General features: G+C 40.3%; 2 protein-coding genes across 9 annotated transcripts in view; one reads left to right on the top strand and one right to left on the bottom strand.

Annotated features, from left to right (window-relative positions):
- Positions 1–1,823: 1,823 nt before the first annotated feature.
- Positions 1,824–12,586, bottom strand: SPA17 (sperm autoantigenic protein 17). 2 transcript variants are annotated; one of them, XM_067751414.1, is made up of 5 exons: positions 12,447–12,586; positions 11,201–11,381; positions 7,536–7,606; positions 5,456–5,530; positions 1,824–2,136 (listed from the first exon to the last, which is right to left on the bottom strand). In XM_067751414.1, the coding sequence occupies exons 2-5, from the start codon at positions 11,352–11,354 to the stop codon at positions 1,993–1,995; spliced, it is 444 nt and encodes a 147-aa protein (XP_067607515.1). In that variant the 5' UTR covers positions 11,355–11,381; positions 12,447–12,586; the 3' UTR covers positions 1,824–1,992. The 2 variants fall into 2 exon arrangements, with proteins under 2 accessions (XP_067607515.1, XP_067607516.1); XM_067751415.1 differs by lacking the exon at positions 12,447–12,586 and adding an exon at positions 11,943–12,056.
- Positions 12,587–12,631: 45 nt separating this feature from the next.
- Positions 12,632–23,348, top strand: part of SIAE (sialic acid acetylesterase) — a 35,234-nt gene continuing 24,517 nt past the window's right edge. The window contains exons 1-3 of one of the 7 annotated variants that reach the window (XM_067751406.1): positions 12,664–12,783; positions 13,899–14,041; positions 16,362–16,523. In XM_067751406.1, the coding sequence (XP_067607507.1) occupies positions 16,400–16,523 (124 nt within the window). In that variant the 5' untranslated portion in view covers positions 12,664–12,783; positions 13,899–14,041; positions 16,362–16,399. Of the gene's footprint in view, positions 12,784–13,898; positions 14,042–16,361; positions 16,524–17,438; positions 18,332–18,803; positions 18,868–19,077; positions 19,177–23,348 lie in introns of those variants that run through there. The other 6 variants (XM_067751405.1, XM_067751409.1, XM_067751410.1 and 3 more) reach the window with 6 other exon arrangements.

Here is a 23,348-nt window from a genome sequence, read left to right as displayed (position 1 = left end):
CAGACACATGCAAATAAAGTATTAATTCATATGTATGGTCCTAACACACCACACCCATTCCTCTTCTACCTTCTCCTCTTTCTTTTCCTCCTCCACCAAAAATATCACCATCCCTAGATGTGTGTGTGTGTGTGTGTGTGTGTGTGTGTGTGTGTGTGTATACTGACTATATGGAAGGCACAGTTTTAATCACTTCACATGTATATTAGAATTATTGAAAAAGTTAACTGGTACCTTTTTTTGCCCCGCTATATATTCACTGGGAAAAAACTTTTTCTCTTCTGGTCTTCTCTCCAGGACAGGGAAGTCAAGTCTTTGCCTAATTTGGAGTCCCCTTGATAATCTCCCAAGCAGGATGAATTTGTTTGGGGTGGAAAGTGGTTGGATTGGAATAGGTGCTTTGAATGGAATGAGGGAATGAAGAGCTGGAATCCTGGAAGACAGTTAAATTTTTTCTCTCTAAGCCTGGGAGAAGGGGGTTAAGGATGGGTGGAAGGGGTCCATTGGGTATTAGAGACTTGTGTTTAGCTAGCACATAGCTCTCTACTGGCAGTAAGACCTTGGAAGAGGGATGGCTGCCTGGAGGTGAGTGGAGATCAGAGGATGAATGTCACAACCTGGAAATCATTGGCATAAGTCGTCTGTATTTGGGTGGAGAAGATCACTTGGGTGAACTTCTGTTGTAGAGCCTAATAGAGGCTCTGATAGGACAGGGCAATCGGGTAACTCAAATGGGGTACCTTTCTGCTTTGCAAAAAGATAATGTCTGAGCTTAAGACAAGGATCTCAGCGTATGCAGTTGATGTGCATAACATACAGCTGGTTTTAGAAGCTCTTCAAGTCTGAGCCGCCCAAGCATGTTATTGAGCTTTGGGGAATAATGGCTGTGTGACTATGAACTAAGAGAGGTCTCACCCTAGAACCAAAGCCTGGGACATCCATTGTGGTGCAGACAGGAATATTAACCAGCCAGGACATTACCTCAGTCTGCTGCTCATAGACGGCAACAACATTAATTAAATGTTAAGACTCCACTTTCTCTCCATTTTGTTTTGGGAAGGGAACTGCATCTTTTGGTCTAAGAAATGAACCCTGCAGTTTCTTGGATATTCTAGGGTGGGGAAGCCTCAAAAAGGGAAAACTGAACTTTCTAAAAATAAGGCACCAGTAGCTTGAATGGTTCATTGGAAAAAAAAAAAAAAAAGGCATAGGCTCCTGAGTTTGTGAAATAGGTATTATCATTTACACATTAAAGAAACTTGGGAAGTTTTAGCTAAAGAAGAGAGCATTTATGATGTTATGATAACTTTTGTTTTTTGCAAATGTTATGCATTAGTCTTATTCTGTGTGGTTCTGGAGAGCAAGACAATAAAAAAAAAAAAGAAAACTGTCAACAGCTGCATGAGTGTAAGAGCAGATATTTACTACTAAATCCCAGCACATGAATTGTGCGCAATACATTTTTTTTCAATGAAAGATTGCATACATGACAAATGAAAACCAATGGGTGAAACTTACAGGGAGACAGATTTTTGACTCAACTTGTCTTCTAATAATTTGAGTTATTCAAAAATTAAATGGACTATCTTTGAAAAGCAGTGGAATTCTCTACTACTGGGAGTGAAAGAGGAGCCAAAGGACTATTTTTCAGGGATGTGATAGAGAGGAGTTATTCATTAGATAATGGTTGAATCACACAGCCTCTGAGATCTCTGAAAACTCAGATACTCCAGCTTTGTAACTCTAAATCCAAGGGTCTCTAGACATAGACCTGGGAGAAGTATAAATAAGACTCATGATCTCAGAGAAGTCTTCAAGAGGCATGGGTTCAATGGCATGTTTATTAAACACATGCTCGCGACAGATTTTCACAACAGCAACAAATGTTATTTCACTACCTCAAATCTCACTTATTAAGAAAAATAAGACAGTCACAACAAGGTTGATGGATTTGGATTTTTTCGTGTTTTCTGGGGTGTAAAGCCAGCCTCCTCACTCGTTTTCCTCTGTTTTTTCTTGAAGATCACTCGATTTCATTTTCTTTACCTTCTCTCTGGCTAAGTGTCCCCGGAAGGCTGCTTGGATTTTGATAGCAGCATTTTCCTCCATGTCCTTGTCTTTTTCAGAAGATTCATTCTCAGAGAGGAGAAAAAGTAAGAGACTTCTTAAGCATCTCATATTTTGATGCTATAAAAATAAGTGTATAAACTTAATCAACTTAGGGATGTAACAATTGAGATGGGTTGCTTCCTGAAGGAATTTTACATATCATCACGTTGTATATGTACCAAATGGTGAATGCCAAAATATCAGACATCTTGTTTTGTCACTCTTTGATATGTCTCTGCAATAAAAGATCATTGCCAACTTCTTCCCCGCAAAACAGCTCCTATTCAACATTTTTTTGGGGAAAATAAGTGAGAATCCTTGAAGCAGGGTAAAAATGCCAAGAAGGGGCTTCCCTGGTGGCGCAGTGGTTGAGAGTCCGCCTGCCGATGCAGGGGACACGGGTTCGTGCCCCGGTCCGGGCAGATCCCACATGCCGCGGAGCGGCTGGGCCCATGAGCCATGGCCGCTGAGCCTGCGCGTCCGGAGCCTGTGCTCCGCAACGGGAGAGGCCACAACAGTGAGAGGCCCGCGTACCGCAAAAAAAAAAAAAAAAAAAAAAGCCAAGAAGAATAGTAAATGTGTTGTTTCAAAATAATCATGATTACACAAAATGGATTATTTTTAATTTCTCAATGATTAGCTAATTAAAATCATACATTTAAAATGAAATGCCAAAGAGGAATCCATTTAGTCCAATAAAATCAGTTTTAACATGGTTGGTTGAATTTTTGTACACAGCTTCCTTTTTAAAAAAAATTTAGGTATAATTTACAGAGAGTGAAATGCACAGATCTTAAGTGTACAGGTCAATAGATATATAGCTTTTAATATATTTTTTAAATTAAAAAAGTGATACATATACATTTAAAAACTTAAATACCACTGGTAGTGAAATTTTCTCCATCTTCCCAAATCCTATACCTAAAAGGTAACCCATCATCATGGATTGAGTATATATATCCTTCTAAAATTTCTCTATATACAAATGTATTCATATGGGTATATATTTGCCTTTTTATTAAAAAAATGAGATCATGCTAATCACAATGTTCTGCAGCTACTTTTCCCATGTAACAATGTATCTTGGTTCCCTTTTTCCCTTTTTTTATGTTATTCAGTATATAATTCTGCCCATTCCTTTTTTTTTTTTTTATGATACCATTGTAGTCCATTGTACTGATATACTTTGATTTATTTACTCATTCTCCTACTAATGGACCTTTGGGTTGTTCAACCACCCCCTCCCCCCATGGCAAAGAGGCAAATCTATCTCTTAAACTTTATTTTTATTTATTTTTTGCGGTACGCGGGCCTCTCACTGTTGTGGCCTCTCCCGTTGCAGAGCATAGGCTCCGGACGCGCAGGCTCAGCGGCCATGGCTCACGGGCCCAGCCACTCCGCGGCATGTGGGATCTGCCCGGACCGGGGCACGAACCCGCGTCCCCTGCATCGGCAGGCGGACTCTCAACCACTGTGCCACCAGGGAAGCCCCTAGCTCTTAAACTTTAATATGCAAACAGATTGGTATAAAATCCTCTGAGATGATGCCCTAATGTGGGCAAATGAATTATGCTGAAGTTGGAAATCAATGGGCTCTCAATTCAAAGTCATAAAAACCTGTGTAAGGGCACCTGTTAAAGATGTAAGGAAATGACACTACCTTCCTTCTTTCCTGACCTCCCACTGCATCTTATGCTAATGTCAGGCTGACTGAGTTGCACTGATATAATTCTGAGATGACTTACAAAGGTTATAAGGTAAACTTATGACCCACTGGGTAGGAAGTAAGGTATTCCTGGAGGGGGATTGCCCATTTTGGGTGTCAATTATTGGGTAACTAACTGGGACATTAATACATGAAAAGAAACTCAGAAGTTTGGCCTTCAACACTGTAGACTGTGAGTTCTTCTTTCTCACTAGGCTTGGTCCTCTTGAATCTGGACTATGAAGCATATAGGCAGTGACATCCTGGTAAACGTTTAACAACTAGCTCTCCAGAAAAAAAAATTGGTCCTGATTTGTAGTATTTATCATGATCTTAATACTCCCACTGTGGCTGATTTCAAGCTATCAAAGTGATATTATTGAACACGGGGTTGTGTACATATGTGCATGACTGTCTCTTAAGAGCTGGCTTTAGCACACCACTGAATACAGGCATCCTTGAGAGTGGACCGAGCCTAACCCATTGTTGCTTGAATGTAGGCTGTCAGGCAGGAAGTCATTTTTGTAGAGCGAAATGCATGGAAGATGAGTAGGACTCATTGTGTAAAGCCATTTTATTTGGCTGTATGCAATTCCCCATGAGCTTCCTTTTGTTATGTCTGAACCTTTACCACTGTGTGGTGATGAAAAGTTAGTTAGTGAAAAGTTAGTGAAAAGTTCCTGAAGTGGAAGGTGAATCTGAAGGATGAAGACTGAGGCTGTATACCCTGAGAAAACCATAATTCAAAAAGACACATGCACCCCCAATGTTCACTGCAGCACTATTTACAATAGCCAGGTCATGGAAGCAACCTAAATGTCCATCAACAGATGAATGGATAAAGAAGATGTGGTACATATATACAATGGAATATTGCTCAGTCATAAAAAGGAACAAAATTGGGTCATTTGTAGAGACGTGGACGTACCTAGAGACTGTCATACAGAGTGAAGTAAGATAGAAAGAGAAAAACCAATATTGTATATTAACACATATGTGTGGAATCAAGAAAAATGGTACAGATGAACCTATTTGCAAAGCAGAAATAGAGACACAGACGTGGAGAACAAATGTATGGACACCAGTGGGGGGAAGGGGTGGGATGAATTCGGAGATTGGGATTGACATATATATACCACTGTGTATAAAATAGATAACTAATGAGAACCTGCTGTATAGCACAGGGAACTCTACTCAGTGCTCTGTGGTGACCTAAATGGGATGGAAATCCAAAAAAGAGGGGATATATGTATACGCATAGCTGATTCACTTCGCTGTACAGCAGAAACTAACACAACATTGTAAAGCAACTATGCCTCAATAAAAAATTTAAAAGAAAAGACTGAGGCTGTGATTTTTGTCTGTTCTTCCCCTTGGGGAGATTTTCCCATCCATAATCTTCTTCCATAATCTTGGAAAATAAGATTTTATTTTTAAGGGGAACAATGAGTTTTCCTTTATAAGAGGCACGGCTAAAATTGATCCACCAGTTAGTATATCACTGGTGCTAGTTATCTAAAAAGCAAAATCATGATTTTAGCAATATGGATAACAGACTGGATTCATATTTGGAGGATAATTTTAAATTGAGGGATGTCATTCTTTGTAGGAATCCAATAGTACATGGAAAATATAACTTACTAAGGCTGTCACCTCTTCCATAGATGTCTGAGACTTTTCCTTTTCAGGCTCACATTTCTCCAGTGGTTCTTGCTCCTAGAGGGGAGAGGGCCAAATAGACAATATTTCCAAAACAGTAAAGTCTTGGATCAAACTGCTTAAAGGTAATTAAATATTACTTTAAGTTATTGATAAGTGGTGGGAATTAAACACATATATTTTTTTTTTTTTTTTTTTTTTCGGTACGCGGGCCTCTCACTGTTGTGGCCTCTCCCGTTGCGGAGCACAGGCTCCGGACGCGCAGGCCCAGCGGCCATGGCCCACGGGCCCAGCCGCTCCGCGGCACGTGGGATCTTCCCGGACCGGGGCACGAACCCGCGTCCCCCGCATCGACAGGCGGACTCTCAACCACTGCGCCACCAGGGAAGCCCTAAACACATATTTTTTAACAAGGAAAGTAGGTTGGGAAAAGGGATAAAAGAAAACTCTCAAGGGAATATGCATAAACAAATATTAAAGACCAAGGAATTGGTTAAAAAGTTTGATCTTTTGTTTTTGGAATGTGTATAATATTGTTTTATATTAAAAACAAACCATTGTCTTAAACTAAAAGTTGATATGATGCTGTAATGAATCCTGAACAAGGAATAAAAAAGAGGTGCCAATAGTTTCTCAAACAGGAATGAAATAAATGCTATTGTATTCCATAGTATGAGGTCAAGTTGACTTTTTAATGATGTTTGTAGATTAAAAACTGAGTCAAAGAAGTAAGTTTTGCTGTAGGGAAGGATTTAAATAGAAAAAAAATGGAAACCAGCTCCATTTATTTTGACATGGTTACTGAAATATTACTCCAGAATAGAAGCATGGTTAATTCAAAACCTTATGGGAAGAGCTTCTTTAATTCATAAAACATAAATTTAAGCACATATAAGCTAATCAAATAAAGCCTTTAGAATTCAAAAGAAGAAAAACCACTCTAAAATTGCTATGTGAATAAGATTTAACATTTTTCAACATTATTCCTTTGATTTCAATAAAACATGAACACAGAGAATCTACTTAAATGGAAATAAACAGAACACCCTCATATCTGGCAGGCACAGATGGATGGAACTTCACTTTTGAATTCATGGAATAAGTGACAGGGGGATTTCCTCAGGAAATCCCCCAAATCTACTGTGCAACACCATCAACATTTGACCTTTGTTAACTCCTTTTAATTCTAATATCTGCTGCTGCTTCACGGCTAATTATTATCATACTTGCCTAGAGTACTGCTTCTCAGATTTTAATGTACCTACAAGTTACTGCGTGGATCTTGTTAAAATTTAACCTCTAGCTGGGGTAGAGCCAGAGATTGAATTTCCACCAAGTTGCCAGTTGGAGGCAATGACGCTGGATCATACACAGCCTTTCTCAACCGGTGTTCCTCATTGGGATCATAGAACACAGAATCTTGAAGTGATTATTTTTCTCAATTTCCCAAAGGATGGTACACAAATAGAATCATTCTAGATACAAAGAAGAGACATTGATTCCTTACGTGCAATGGATGCCTTTGGCTTAGGGCTTAATTATTTTGAGGCGTCTTGGTTGAGAAAGACTGGTTCTGAGAATGCTGCTAAAGAGAAGATAGACTCTCTGAACAGATTGGCTTAATAGAGAAGACTCTATACCATTACCATCTTTAATTCTAATCAGTCTTTTGTAAGACGTCAATGATAATGAAATAATTGGACAAACAGCGTTTTATTTTATGAAATATCATTCATTAATTCAACCAATATTTATTGGGTATCTGCTATTGATAAGCACTGTGATACTCAATAACATTGGAACAACAAATGAAAGTAATTATTCTTTCACTTTCAAGTACGTGCTTCCTGTTGATCATCTTTAAATTTAACCTAAGTACTGTACACGATGCAGAAACCTTAGAAAAGAATTTCTTGCCAGAAAGAACAGCACAATCAAAAAGGTTTCATAAGATATTTGTGATGCCTCTCACAATATTCATGATTTTGGGAGATCCCAAAAATCTCTGTATCGGAGACAGGAAGAAGAATTAACCAAATCCAATAGCTTCACGGGACCATACCTTGAATGCATGGTTGTTATAGAAGCGGTCATCTACCTTAGTCGCCCATTCTGCTGGATCAAAGTTGGTTTCTAAATAACAAAAATATAATAATTTCAGACTTACTTTGAGTTCATTAAAGTAAATGTAGACTAGTAACATAAAATGTTTTCTTTTTCAAATTATAGGTCCTTTACTGCCAGTTGAAAATTGTATTGACGCTGTACACAGCCTACTGCTGTAGATATAACCAGTGATTATTAAATATATGATGATGAATTAAACATTAGATGAACGCTTGAGGATATTTAGAAAGGCAGTTAAAAAGCCTAATTGCTGCTTTCAGAGTTTACAGTAAAATGGGAGAGACAGAGAACAAATGCTAATACTTAAATATAAGTATAGAAATTTATCGTTATATAATTATGGAAACATTATGTATTAGCAAACATGGGGGAAAATGTAACAAAAATAAATGTTAAATAGTAAGGAAGTTTGGAAAAGTGAAGGATGGGAGAAGTTTTTTAAAAATTAGGCATATTATGTAGTCAGTTGACATAGAAGTATTTAAACAGAATTTTTCTTTAACTTTTCATTATGAAGAATTTCAGATTTAGAAAGTAGAGAGGATAATAACAAATTTCCATGAGCACATTACTCAGATTCAACAATTATAATCTCATGATTGATCTTATTTTATTTGTAACTTCACTCACTTTCCTGCCCTTTCTTCTGATTATTTTCAAGCCAATCCCAGGCATCCTACTATCTTATCTACAAATACTTGCTTCAGTATGCATCTCTAAGATGTAAAGCCACAATACCATTATCACACCTAAAACTACTAACAATAATTCCTTAATATCATCAACTATCCAAATTTCTCCCATTGTCTAATATATTTTTGTTTATTTATTTTTTTACTGCTGATTTGTTCAAATCAGGACCCAAACAATGGGCACACAGAGCCTTTTGTTATGTCTTTTAAATCTCTTATAATTGAAACCTCCCTACCTCCCACCCCACATTTTTTTCCTTGCAATTTATTTGTTGAGGAAATTGAGTCATTTTTCCTTTGGAGTTTTCCACAGTTTAGATATCTGATTTCATTCCCGTTATGATTTTTTACCAAGTTCCTCTGCCTTTGAATTTCCTGTAGATTGCTAGTTAGATCTATAGGTCTTATCTGATTCAGGTTTGAGTTTTTTTTTTCAAGAATACTTCATAAGTAGCGCGGTATAATTCTGCCAGGAGATATATAATATCTGGTTGTTTCTCTTTATACAATTTTTATGGGCCCATTGATGATGACTGCTTAGATCATTTCTTTAGGGTTGCAAAATGGCAATATTCTAATTTGATCATTACTTCTTTATTTCTGGAGTACTCAATAAAAAATACTTTCCCTGTTTGGTTACCCTGAAATACAGTTCTTACATAAAAGGTAGGTTAAAGGTTTGATTCTTTTCCTTTATTTACCAGTTTTCAGATTAATCAGTTGGTTCCTTAGGATCCTCTCAACGAGTTTTCTTGATTTTCTTTTTTAGTAAATAATTATGAATTAATGAATATTTAACAAATTGAACGAATTTCAATCCACTGCATTTATTAATCTTATTGATGCTCTAATTGTCCAAAATTGGCCAGTAGGGGCTTATTCAGGTGCTCAGATGTTCCTGAGTCCTTTGGAAACAACTCATAATCTTTGATAGTTTTCTTATTTTCTGGAATGGCAAGGTGTTGAGGCTCATCTTGCATATTTCCTGCCCAGTTTATGGGATTGGTTAGTTCTCCAAGAAGCTCTGGTTCCTGGAAGATGGTAGTTGGAGGCCAAAGTCTAGGGACTAGGTGCTCACTGGGACTGGGTTGGTCATTGTTTTGAGGCCTTTAAAAAATATAGAGAGCTAGAAAATAATACTTTCACTTTTCAAAGAGAAAATATATCATGAAGTCTGATGATATTTTTCAATTCAAATTTAGAATTATGGGATTTTATCAACTTCTTTCATTTTTATATTTGTATGTCATTTTTCTTGCACTAAAAATCCTATTCCTAATAACAGTAGGACAGTTACTTATTTGCTATGTTCTACAATATATAAAAATTACAGAATAACTGCACTATAATATTATTAAATATTATTATTTTCAGTGATAACTGAAAACAATTTAAGATTTTTTTTAAAAACTTCATTTTATTTTTAGGCTGTATCCACCAGGAATGCACAAAGTACTGTGTTATAAAGTCTCTTGAAATAATTCTTTTTTGTGTGGTTATGTTACCCATTTAATACTAGTTAGGTTCATTTGTTTCACTTTGCTTCTAAATTTAGAAATTGCTTAACAATTAAAAAATTTAATTCTATTTTATAACTATGTGAAACATATATGATTTTGAATTTAAGATGTATTCAGACAAGTCTAGCTTCTGTCCTGTTCCCTCTGCTCTCTGTTCCTTCTCCTGCTAGAGGTAAATGTTTTTTTGCTTTTTTTTTTTTTAGAGGTAAATGTTAATTTTTTAAAGATTTATTCTTCCATTTAAAAAATATAAATGAATGGTTATGTATTCATATCAACACCTCTTTGTTAGATAATTGGTAGCATACTAAATACATTTTTTTCCACCTTACTTTTATCACTTAATATATCCTGAGGGTCACTGCATAACATCATAGAGCTCTTCCTCGTTCCATTTTTGTTTGTTTGTTTACAGCTATACATTAATCAGTAGTGTAGATGTACTCAAGTTAATTCAAAAAATCCTCTATGATGAATATTTGGGTTCTTTCCTCAAGTAACAATAAATTGTAAAATGATTAAAAATGGAATGTTTATTTGCTTGTGACTATTTCTAGTCATCTTTACTACTCTGTTGGAATACTGTAATCAAAAGTAATGATGACAGCTTAAACAAAATGGTTGTTCTAGTCAGGGTTTTTAATAGAAACTTATAGCTGTAATAATTCTCATTTTGACCAGTGGGTCAGGTCTTGATTGTCATGAACCGTCAAAGCTGGGAATTTGGAAATTTTATTTATGGAAGTGAAGAAACTCTGCTTTAGCTCTCAACCAAAGAGTCACAGTTGGCAGGAATCTTAGTCTCTGGACAGGATGGAACCTTGGAAATATAGAAAAAGAATATAAATTACCTTCCCAAGCTGGAAGTTCACTTTTCAAAGCAGTTTTTCTCTGTGCCTTTATTGAGGAACAGTTTCATATACCCCTGTGAATACCAACTTATTGAATCTAAGGAGTACAGAATTATTTTTTTTACAACACTTAATAATACTTTCAAGTAAAAAGAGTCAAAATGTAAAGAAAACCATAAACTCTCCTCCCAAGAAGAATAGACAGTCAACTGCCTGGGAGGCATAGGAACAGCATGTTGGAAAACAGACAGCTAGAGTGGGTGCTCTCCTGAGCTCCTCTTCCACCCCACGTGTCCATGAGAAATACAAAGAAGAGGGTCTGAGTGATAAACAGTAATCTTCAATAATGTGAAATAATGTGATTTAAGAGAGCCTGTCAAAAAGGCACATGCTGTTTCAAATAGCAAGAACTGTTAGTTGAAGATACCTGCCCCATAAAGGCTTTCTGTGGAATAGGAATGGTCTTAAGCAGGTCTCACCATAATCAAATGCTTAGTCTCTTATTTTTTAAAAAGTGCCGATTTTAAAAAAGCTTACTCTCTCTTTTCTCTAGAAGATTCTCAAAATATGCTGCTGCAAAAGCTGGTATATTGTCCGGTTGCTCCCTCAGAATCTCGCGTGTGAGCCCTTCAAGAAGATTCCCAAATCCTTGTGGAATTCGGTAGTGGGTGTTGGAGAATGGAATCGACATCTCCTTGGGAGGAACTGCCTATTGTACCTAGAGATTCATTAAAGAGTACTGTCTTTAAATTTGTCTGATTTTACTTATATAATCACAACTATGACAACAAATTACTTCTGAGACTCCAAATTTCTGGACTTCAGTCCTTTTTTTCCCCAACACAGCCCAAGTCCATCCATTTCTTCCAAAGAGTTTTGAATTTTTCCATTATTAGAATATTAAAAATATTTAATAGGTGAAATTATTTTTTAAAAATAATTTCCTCCCTTTTTGTCTTTAAAATGGTAATTTTTCCTATCCCACAGGAATTTAGAGAGAATGATTGTTAAAAATTCATCTTAAATTGCCGAAAAGACCCTGTTTAAGGTCTAAAATTAAAAAAACAGAGGAAAAAAACCTAGTCCTTGTTATAGAAATTAATTTGTCGAGTGAATTAAGTTTCACACTTAGTCGTTCCCTTAGCTTCCACTTCTGAAGCATGACCTACAATGCCTCGTTGAAGCATCTATATACTCTGGAAGGGGCAGTGGGGACAGAGCGGCTGGGGGCAAAGTCATGATTTTGCAGTTCCAGCCTGCAAAGTTTGGGGATGCTTACATTTTCTGGTTTTGTCTCGACCCGGTCTTCTCTTCCTGTCTTGGAATACAAGGGTCAGATAAGGATAGCTGCTAAGCAGCGGGATGGGCTACTGAGTCTGCAAACAACACTCAGGGACCTGGCCTGTTTGTGAGAGTATCAATGCCGAATAAGGCCGGAAGCCGTGGTAGGGGTCTAGGTGGGGGACTAGTCGGTTTAATGAGGCCGAATCTATAGAGTTTTTCCTTCTTATTTTGAGGGAACAGGAAATGAGGCATTGAGTCATTCTAGGGTTGTGAAAAGGAAAAGACTCTGAACTAACGTGGGGAGTGGAGGGCGGTCGGAGGGGGAACACTGGTCTAGTCGGGGGCGGCACGGCGAGGATCTGGGATTTCGGACTCGCTGCTTGGCTCCCAGTCTGCCCTAGGCTTCCCAGAATGCGGCGGGGATCCTGAGAGAATACGAGAGGCGAAGGGAAAAGGCGAGGTCTCGATTTCGGAAAGGAAACGGGGTAAACCGCCTCACCTCTCAGGTCTCTCAGAGCTGGAGCTGATGGTTCAGGTTGTGTTTTCTCGTTGCCGGGAAACCGTGTTTTGTTTTGTTTTTTCCATTCAACTACGGCGGCCGAGGAGAGGCACGGGCCCTCCCGGAAGCCGCGGACAGCTTCGCGGACTGAACGGCCTGGGAAGGGCGGAGTCAGGCCTTTTCCGCCCTGATCAGGCCCCGCCCCACGGCCCCGCCCCCGATGGCGTCCCCGCCCTGAGACCTTCGCTGTGGTGAGGGCTTCTCACAAACATGGTCGCGCCGGGATTTGTGTTTGGGCTCGTGCTGCCGTTACTCCTGCGGGCCGACGCAAGTGCAGGTGAGGCGGCCGGGCTCGGCCCGACCCCTGCCCGTCCGTCAGCCTGCGCGGGCTCCGAGATAACCGCGTCCTCCGCAGGACCGCCCCCCGCGCCCTTCTCTCTAGCTCCGGGAAGGAACTCCGGGTAGGAGCCGGGTTCCACCACCCGGGCCTCGGTTGCGGGTGTCCGCTGGGCGGGAGCCCCGGCCTGTCCGCTTCCTCCACTCCCTTCCACCGCCCCTATGTTGCAGCATGTGGGGCAGCGGGAGAGTTGGGTTATCTAAGGAGGGGAGGCCCAAATGTGCCCAGACCGAGGCCCTCAGTGTCTGAATAATTGCAGGGGAACTCGAAGGGGAGGGGGCGAAGCTAGTTAGATAATATTTGGAAACTGGTGACTGAGTCATCCAAAACATTTCAGTGCAGCCCCCTCAGTGGTGCCCCTGGGGAGGGTTTGCTTCAGGCTGGGTTGCTTGGGGGAATTAAATTTTCCTAGTTTAAGTGCTGATTAGGGCTAAGGCATACAACCCCCTCACTAGCTCAGAGTATGTAAGACTCAGCTTTGATTCCTGCTGCAGCTCGCAGACACTGCTGGTGGGATAATATGCATGGCATTGGGGAGGAGGATGACTCACTTTGACCATTGTCCAGGTCATATCGTGTCATTTGAATACCCCAGACTGGATGCTGGGTCACAGAAAAGAAATGAAAGTTGAGGTGGGAGAACAGAGTGCAGAAAAATGACTGCACTACCTAAGAACCTGCAAAGTACCCAGATGCAGACAAACCGAAGCCCTTAAGTGGTTTTTCAGGGTTTAACAAAAGTGAAAACTAGCAGCAGTTTATATCATTTCCTGACTCATCCCCACTCAGTGACCTTTGAGTCCAGTATATGAGGTGGGGAGAAGGGAAAGAGGAGAATAGGGCCCTTATTCTATTAATTTTTCTGTTAAAGGCTGTTAACTTTAACATCACTATTTTACCTTTGCTTTTGGGTCATATTGTTACATCACCTTCATTAACAATGACTTTATTTTCTAATTTATTAATGCTCTAAATTTTCTTCCCTTATTTGGTTGCATATCCTGACTTCTTTCCTTCAAATCATTCCCCCTGTGCTCATGTTTATCACGTAATAGTTGAAATGTGCAAACATGTATGTAGCAATGATAAAATGAACACCCCGAGGCGCTTCACCCAGCTTAAGAACTAGAACGTTCCCAGTTTTATTGAGACTCCATGGATATTCCTCCCTAGTGCATCCACCAGTTCCTCACCAGAGGTAACCACTGTCCTCATTTTGTCAGTCTACTTTTAACTTCCCAGAACACTAATTCCTGTTTTTCTACTCCAACACCCAAAGGAAACATTGAAGACCTAAAAAAAAAAAATCAAATGTTGTGTCTTTTATTTGACAAAAACAATTACCAGTCCCACCTCCTTTCTTGTTCTCCTGTTTTGTCCATTGCTCAATTCCTTGGTAATATTCCACTGTCTATTCTTATCAGCTTGGAATGTGAGCTTTATAAGAACAGGGAATATGACTTGTCTGTGATTTACCCCCAGTGTCTAACTGTGGCAGAGTGGAAATTGCAGTGACTTTGGAATCAGGTGGCTTGATTTCTTGTCCTGTCTTAAACTACCTATGTGATTTGAGGCCAAAGAAGTTACTCTTTGTTACACAGTTACTCTTCCCAGTAGAATGTAAGCTCCCTGCTGGCAAGGATTTTTGCCTGCTTTTTTTTTCTTTCTTTCACTGTTACATCCTCAATGCTTAAAATCGTGCCTGGCACACAGTAGGCATCTTTAAGTGTTTGTTGAATGAATTAATGCGCAAGCTATTTTAAAAAATTACCTAATCTACTTGGGTCTCAGTCTGTTGATCAGTAAATAACGTGATTATACCCCAGGGTGTAAAAAATTCTTTCCACCTCTAAAATTCTTTAACTCAGAATAGAGCCATGCACAAAGAGGTTCGGTGAATGTGTGTTGTCGAAAACAGACTTACTGGGAAAAGTATTTTCCCCAACATTTGAGAAGGTGGCTGCACACCTCCAGAGCCCCTTATTCGCCTGGGTTCATGCCTGCGGCAGCCAGTTTTATTCAATCCCTTCCCCACCCCATCCTCTTTCTGCTCAGCTCTTAGGCCTTTGGTTTTCAGGTTTTGTTCCATATAAAACACTTACCCAAGACAAGGCCTTCCCACGCATGCGCCTCTTCCCTTCCCTCCAACGTGCTTATGCAATTCTGGGCTGTTGTAGTCTCTTCTTAGAGCGTTTTGCTCCTGGTAGCTGTGCATCTCCAGCCCAGTGGGTCTTCCGGATGATCTTTGATTGTCATGTAGGTTTTATGATGGAACAAACTCCTAAGAGAGAGCTGAGGATGTCTAGGGACTGGGTTGTTATTCGAAGTGCAGGAAAAATAGGCCACCAAGTCTGTGTAGGAGACCCCATTAGCTGTGCTGCCCTGTTAAGTATAGCCTGAGGGGCTGTCATCATTGTAGCTTCCAGGGGGGAAAATGTCAACTTTGTTAGTTCTGATTCTCTTTCCTGCCAATCATTTTTGTTTAAAACCCTTTAAAAAAACCTTAATTTTGTTAATTATTTTCTTCTAGGGAGTTTTGTCTGTTTTGTTCAGACAAATTGGGATGTAACTTAAAAAAGATTTTTTTCCCCCTTATGAAGTTTTGATGAGGAACCCACTGAGATAATTTGGATAGATGCTTGTTATTAATAAAATACTTCGATATAGGCTGGATGTTAAAAATAGGAATGATATCGTTAAAGTGAATTCTTATTCAGTCTTGTTAGTGACTGTCTAGAATAGAATCCACAGTTTAAAGTGCTCATTCTCTTTTTGTATAATTTAGCTTGTGAAATGGGTGAATTGCAACAAAAGACCTTTTGTTCAGACACTTTGACCTTCTGTCTCTCACTGACCTTATTTTTTGCATCTTAATTTATCTGAATTTACCTTAGAAGGAAGCAGACTTGTTGCAGATATTCATAAATGTTTATTTAGAATTTTCAGTGGGTTGTCAAAAAACACCATAAGGAGAATTATTGAGGGAAATTGACACTGAGAGGATGGAAAGGGGGAGATAAAGAGGGAGGAAAAGTTTAGAAAAGGCTGTGTTGAAGAGAGGCAGCCTTCTTTATTCCCAGCTGTGAGGAGTGGGAGTGGTAATGGGAAGTAGGGAAAGGAAGTGGTTTATTTTTCTCATAAATACCGTCTGTGAGGTACATGAAAAGAGAATTTTGGTGATTATGGGGGCAGAGAGTCAAGTGTTTGGGCCAAGCCTGAGAGCAAAGGAAGATGAAGAGCTTTGAAGGGGAGGAGGCTTGTGGTAAATGGGTTGCCCTAGGCTTTTTGAGTTTTCCTTATTGGTCATCTTGTACTGTGATGCATATTGCTGGAAACTGTTCTTGTTATGTTGCTTAGCTAATTAGGAGGATTAAGCTCTCACTTTAGAAAATTAAAAGGACTGGTTATCTTCAAATTCTCATGTATTAAGACTGTATGTTCCTTGCCATTTAACCAGATTCAATCTGGTGATGAATCTCTCCAACGATGCTCTCCTAAGTGTTTGCTAAATTTTTTAGATGTTGGTTTTCGCTTTGCTTCCTACATCGATAATTACATGGTGCTGCAGAAGGAGCCTGCAGGGGCAGTGATTTGGGGCTATGGAGTATCCGGAGCCACAGTGACAGTGACTCTGTGCCAAGATCAGGAAACCATCATGAAGAAAGTGACCAGTGTGAAAGGTAAGACAGGCCATCCTCCGCTCAGCTTTTGTCTTCTTCTGCCACCTGCTGGATGATCTGAAAATGAATCCTAATAGTCCAGCTCAGGTTATCCATCCATCTGTCGATCCATCCATCGATCCATCCATAAAAGTTCTTTGAGTATTTACCATGTGCACTGAGGATACAAAGAAAAATAAGACCAAGTCAAAGTCCCTGTCCTCAAGGAGCTCATGGAATAATGGGAATAGACACCAAGCCATGTAGTGCAGTGTGATAGGTGCTCTGGTGGAGGTGGATATGGGGTATCATGGGATACAGAAGAGAAACATCTAACTCAGATTGGATGGTAAGGGAAGGTTTCTACTGAAGGTGACATTTGAACTGAATCATATATAAAAGAGAGGTAGTATTGAGGAGGGGTTAAGAACCTAGGCTCTGGAATTCACCATCCCCATTCAGACCCTGACTCTGTCGCTTAATGGCTATATAACCTTGAACATGTAATTTAACATCTCTGTGTCATAATTTCTTTATTTGTATAGCAGTGATAATAATAATATTTAGGATTATTGTGAGGGTTAAATGAATTAACATATCTAACGTACTTAGAACAGTGCCTGGCACACAATAAGTACTGAAGAAGTGTTAGCTGTTGTTATTTTTGTTACTATTATTATTATTATATTTAGTCAGTCACTCAAATATTTACTGAGTGCCTACTAAGTGCCAGATACCATGCCAGGCACTGGTTATGCAGTGATGAGCAAAACAGATGTGGTCTCTCCCCTAATGAAGTTTATGGATTTGAGGAGAGACAGAAAAATAAGAAGCAATTACAGTTAAGTGTAGTAAGTGCCACAATTGGGAAGTATAGAGTCCTATGGGATTGCTTAAGAGGGAAAATTAACTTAGCCTAAGGCTTATTTTGAAAGGTGAGCAGGGCGAGCCAGGTAGAGGGAATAGCCTGGGCAAAGGCATGGAGGCGTGAGTGAGCCTGGGTCACTGGAGGAATGACAGGCAGGTTGGTTTTTCTGGACCACTGGGGTGTGTGACCGGTGGTGGATGGCAGGAGATAAGGTTGGAAATGTAGGGAGGCTAGTTTGTCGTTGCTATGGAGCGTGCACCGTACTTTGGATAGATGGATTTTAAGCAGCAAAATAACACAGTCCAATCTGTGTTTTAGAAAGATTACTCTGGCACCACTGTGGAAGAAGGACTGGAGATGCATGAGACTAGAGGTGGTGGGACCTGTTAGCAGGCTGTTATGATATTTAGGCAATAGACCTTGAAGGCTTGACCCCAAATAGTGGCTAATTCTCAAATAGGTGAGAATTAGCAGTTAGCAGGCTTCAGGAGCAGAGACGTCCTAAAAGGAGTCTGTGTCTAGAAGAGATAAAGATGTAAAAAAAAAAAAAAGAGAGAGAGAGAGAGAGAAAGATGTATAAGATAACGTGGGGAGGAGCTCAGAGTTACTGGATGCAGGAAGGTGTGTTCAGGGCTGGGTCAAGTGGAGACCTGGTTACATCTTAGTTAGAGGTAACTAGGGAGCTATGGGATGTTGAGGTGAGAGTCAGGTGAGGAGGCTTCTCTGGGGGGGTGGAGTTAAGGTGGAGGCTGGTGGTTTGATAGGGACTTGAATATATATGTGACAGCGAAGCTTGTGGAAATTTTATTGGCCCCTGAAAACAAGGATTACCTGATTCGTTTTGTCAATATACGGGACTGATATCCAATCCAGAGCGATCCAGATGCTGGTGCAGACTTTTAATAATTCATTTCCATTCAGCAAACATTAAGAAATACTAAGTACCAGGCATAGATGCAAGGTAAGTGCTTCTAGTTCTTGGGTTTTAAGTCTTTTTAAGGTAAGAAGCTTATTGGGTGAAATTCAGAGACCTGAAGGGGAAGCTTAAGCTGATTGAGAAGTTGTTCTCTGTTAGATTTAAATGCTATTGGTGACTTGTAGGATACACCGAAAATGAAGAATTCAGGAGACTAGCAGTGCTTTCTTTTTGTGTTGTGTCCATCTCAGAAATGAGCAGTACGGAGTACAGATAGTGGTGCTCTCAGTAAAAAGACATTGATTTAGAGATCTAAAGAATTGATGTAATTGTTTAAAAACAATAAATAGGATTTCTTTTCCTTAGTGCTAAAAAATAGCATTACCAGTAAATATTTAGGAGACAGAGACTGTACAGTGTCGTAGAAATAGAGAAAACACATAATACATAGCATTTCAGTTTTTAAAAATATTCTTATGCATTATTTTTAGTTTTTTCCCCTTCATGGCTGTTGCAGGGCCAATATTTGGAGTGTCCAGAGACGAGACAAGAGGGTAGGTGGTGACGAGAAGGAATAAAAGGTAATAATTAGGGGATGAGCCCCTCTTCTCCTTTACGGTGATAGTGAACCTGCTCACTTATTTTGAGTTCAATTCTATAAACATCAACCGAAGGCTTATTATGTATAAAACACTGAGCTAGCAACCCTAGAAAATACAAAGAAGAATGTGCCCACCCTCCAAGAACTCACTGTCTCATGCTGTCCTTTCACATTTAGCAATTTAGGTTCAAGTAATGCTTCAGTTGCTTCACTGCAAAGTGATGCTTCGTTTGGAGTTAAAATATCCAGCAGCAACTTAAGGGAGCCAAGTGATTCGTGGACTCTTGAGGTAATTTTACAGGAAAAGAGATTGTTATTGGTGGGGTGGCGGGTAGATCTATTTGTTAGGCTCTCCACACTGGCTTGGGAGAGAAGAAAGGTACTGTGGTTTATACAGATCCACAAACCTACTTCAGTGGACAGCGTGCTCTGTCTTGCCCATGAAGAAAAATGGATAAAATGTTATTTGGAATAAAAGAGATAGACATGTAAGAAATTTCACAGGGCAGTGAAGAAAATGTTTCTCAAAGGAGATACTATAGGGCATATTGAAGGGTTGACTTCTATTTAAATTTTGATGATGACTCTGGGATTTTCAGCCAGACTCTCTATCTCTGTTAATATTTAACTTATTACCTATAATCCCCTAGGTGCCCACAGCAAAGTGGAATTTAACAACGTAAAGGTTTTTGTCCAGCAGACTGACACTTAAGCATTGGGAAAATTAAAACCTGAGGGATGACTTGGAATATGGTCAGGTTCTGGGCCTGTTCAAGCCAGGTTGTCAAGTGATGCATGATGATTCTCTCAGACACAAGGAGTAAAATTGGGGCAAATAGTCTATATCCTCTCACTTTGACACACATGGGGATGCATATGTAGGTGATAAACTGAAGGCGTATCTGCCTGAATTTGTCATGATTGAGGTAAATAGAAAATGCAAAAGGCCTAAACCTCTTAGAAAATTTAAAATCTCCTGGTTGCAGTGTTAGCGTGTGTGCTAGTTTTCTGCGCCATATAATAAGTTACCACAAACATAGGCGCTTAAAACAAACACACTTTTACTATCTCACAATTTCTGTAGATCTGAAGCCTGACCATCATTTATCTGGGTTCTCTACTCAGAGTTTCAGAAGGCTGAAATCAAGGTGTTTGCTGGGCTACATTCTCATCCAGAGGCTCGACTAAGGAATGATTCGCTTCCAAGCACCCTTAGGTTGCTGGCAGATTCATTTCCTTGTGCCTGTAGAATTCATGGCAGCATTTCTGCTTCTTCAAATCTCTGACCGCTAGACCCTATTTAAAGGCTCACCTTATTTAGGTCAGGCCCGCCCAGGATAATCTCCCTTTGGATTAATTTAAAGTCAACTGATTAGGGATTTTAATTATATCTGCAAGACCCCTTCATCTTTTCCATGTAATGTAACTTAATCATGAGAATGGCATCTTATCCCGTTTGCCATTTTCTGTTGATTGGAAGCAAATCATATATTCTGCCTGCACTTGAGCAGAGGGACTATACAAGAGTGTGACTCACTGGGGGTCCCCTTAGGGTGTGTCTGCCATAGCAAGCTATAGTTCAAGTAACTTGCATCAACAGTTTTATTGATAGAAAAATAGTTAAGCTTTTTTTTTTTACATTGATATTTGGTGGTGGTGGAGATGAACTTTATACAGAATAATACAGGTCAGGCAGGGGCGGTTTGGGCAGTAAGGCCTTCTTTATCTCCAGGTCACTTCCACAAACGAGTGGACCCGTTTGCAGCTGGTGAAGTACCAGGCTTCTGTGGGGGAAGAGGTGATCAGGGCCGCTTCCAGCTCTAGGTTTTCTCTCTTGGGAAGGGAAAGGTTGTGGGATAATTTTCCTTTTTCTCTTCTTGGTTTCTGAGATTTGGCACAATAACCTGAAAAACAATTAACATCTGATGTGAATAGCAGAGAAAATATAGCAAGATGTACTTCATGACTAATCATGTCTCTAGACAAATTCTTTTAATTTTTTGTCTTTGATTGTTTATTCCATTTTGAGGTGGGGTTGGTCAGGGAGATGGAGAGAACATGGAGAGAGTTCTTAACTTATGCTCTTGGCTGGAAGAGGAAGAGAAGAAGGACAGTGAGAAATAGGCCACCAGATACACTAACCATTGGGCAGGAAAACACAAAGCCCCAGTCAGTCTGCGTGGCTTTCTTGTCAGTATAACCCAGGAGGACTGGGGTTTACTCTCTGCCATTTACTTGATGGAGTGCCCGGCACCTGGTAAACGCTCTCAGTGGCTGTACAATGAAGGAAGGGCATGAATCTTCCTAGATAGAAGAAGAAAGAATGGGAGGAAGCAGAGGTTTGAATGCAACAAAAATGAGCATTTACAGAAACCTGAGCCCGGATCGGTAAGAGATGTCACAAGATAGCAAGTGATTGGGGCCCAGAGGAAGGAACCAGAGCAGGTGTTGCTCAAAAAGCCCATCCAGCTCAGCAGAAGCCAGCTGGATGGTGACCTTTAACTCTGTGGTTTGTCACTCAGTTTTTAAAAAATATTTATCTATTTATTTATCTATGTTTGGCTGCATCGGGTCTTTGTTGCTGCTCGCAGGCTTTCTCTAGTTGTGGTGAGCGGGGGCTACTCTTTGTTGCGGTACACAGGCTTCTCATTACGGTGGCTTCTCTTGTTGTGGAGCATGGGCTGTAGGCGCACGTGCTTCAGTAGTTGTAGCACGCAGGCTCAGTAGTTGTGGCTTGCGGGCTCTAGAGCGCAGGCTCAGAAGTTGTGGCACACGGGCTTAGTTGCTCCGCGGCATGTGGGATCTTCCTGGACCAGGGCTCAAACCCGTGTCCCCTGCATGGGCAGGCGGATGCTTAACCGCTGTGCCACCAGGGAAGTCCCGTCACTCAATTTTATTGCTTGGACTCAACCTAATGGACTTGGTGGGTCAACACAGTTTCTGAAATCTATAACTGGACGTCACTGGCCTGTGGTCAGCTCCACTTTCACCAGCCGGTCCTTAACGGACAGACCAAGGCCTAAATAATTCTCCTTGTGAAACGTCCCACCCTTGCCTTGAGTCTAAGAAACAGTCTTCACAAGGGCCGCTCTCCTTTGTATATATTGATACTTACATGGCAGTAAATCCACATTGTTTTAAACAAATTATTTCTGAGTTACTTTGACCATTAATAACCCCTCTGTAGTGGAGCTGGTTTCCCCTGCCTTGCGTGGCAGTTAACTTTACTTAACACTCATTCTCGTGTCAGAGTTTTTCTCTTATGAAGTGGGAGAGGAAAAGAGCTAGAAACTAAAGGAACTCGAGGACTAGAACAGAGGGAAGTCTTGGTGGAAGTGGAGCAGTTTCCTGCGGGGGAGCAGTCCTGGGGAACAAGGCTCAGATCTCCATGCCTAGCTCTCTTCAGACGCTTTAGGCTCTAGAGGGAGCTCATCCTCCGGGTGTAGGATGGTGTTGCCCTGTTTTGCCCCAACATCCCCCCCTCCTTCTTTGTCTTTTTCTTGCTGGGCAGCAAAGCTTTTCGGAAGCTCTGGTGAAGGCGCTTTTCCACACCAGCCATATTGCCTGGATGGAGACTAAATGTAAATACCTAATTAACAGCAGTGACTAGGAATAGCTTGCACAGTAGTAGAAGGCTCAAAAATAGTCCTGTCCTGGGTTTTCTAGGGATTGACCTCATCATCACAAATGAGTAATGTTGGTGGCAGGAGGACAGAGCTCCAGTAAACAGCGTCAGTGCAAGAAGTCTGGAAAGACATTGGCAAGGCTGTGGTTGGGACAGATTGGAGAGTCTGCCTGCTCAGACGAGAGAGCCATACGGAGCACATCACACCTGTGCGACACAATCTGTACTAGCTGCCCACTGTTTCCAAAACAGTGATTTTTCTGCTTTAGGTGAATTCTGCATTTAATATGTTGATGTCTGTGACTATGGGTGGTGTTAAAAGCAATAGCGAACATTTAGTCCTGGGCTTAATTGACCTCGCAGGGGTGGGAGTAGCAGGCTCAGTCAGCTGTGCTTCTGAGAGGAGCGACCTGTGCCCTTTCACTGATGCCTGAGGGTTTTGGATGTTTCCCACAGGACTCTGAGCAATCCTTTATGGTTTGAGCCTTTACCAATCTCCTGCCGTGAGGCTGGACTTCTCTTCTTAGCTCTTACTGATTAAGAGGAACTTAGCACAGTGTCTGGCACAAGTAGGCACTTGGCTAGTTTTTTTATAATTAATTTTTTCTGGTTGGTGTAATAACCTTAGGATGCCTCGTTTCCAGCTCTTGCGATTCTTTCCCTTTGAATTTACATTGATCCGATGGACACAAATTATAAATCAGTCCATATTCTTCAGCATTATGCCAAGAATATTTATTTTTTTAATAAATTTCTTTTCTTAAAAATTTATTTATTTTATTTATTTATTTTTGGCTGCGTTGGGTCTTCGTTGCTGCACGTGGGCTTTCTCTAGT

The sequence above is a fragment of the Pseudorca crassidens genome, chromosome 9 (genome assembly GCF_039906515.1).
Source record: "Pseudorca crassidens isolate mPseCra1 chromosome 9, mPseCra1.hap1, whole genome shotgun sequence".
Lineage (NCBI taxonomy): Eukaryota > Metazoa > Chordata > Mammalia > Artiodactyla > Delphinidae > Pseudorca > Pseudorca crassidens.
This window is presented reverse-complemented; position numbering and strand designations above follow the sequence as displayed.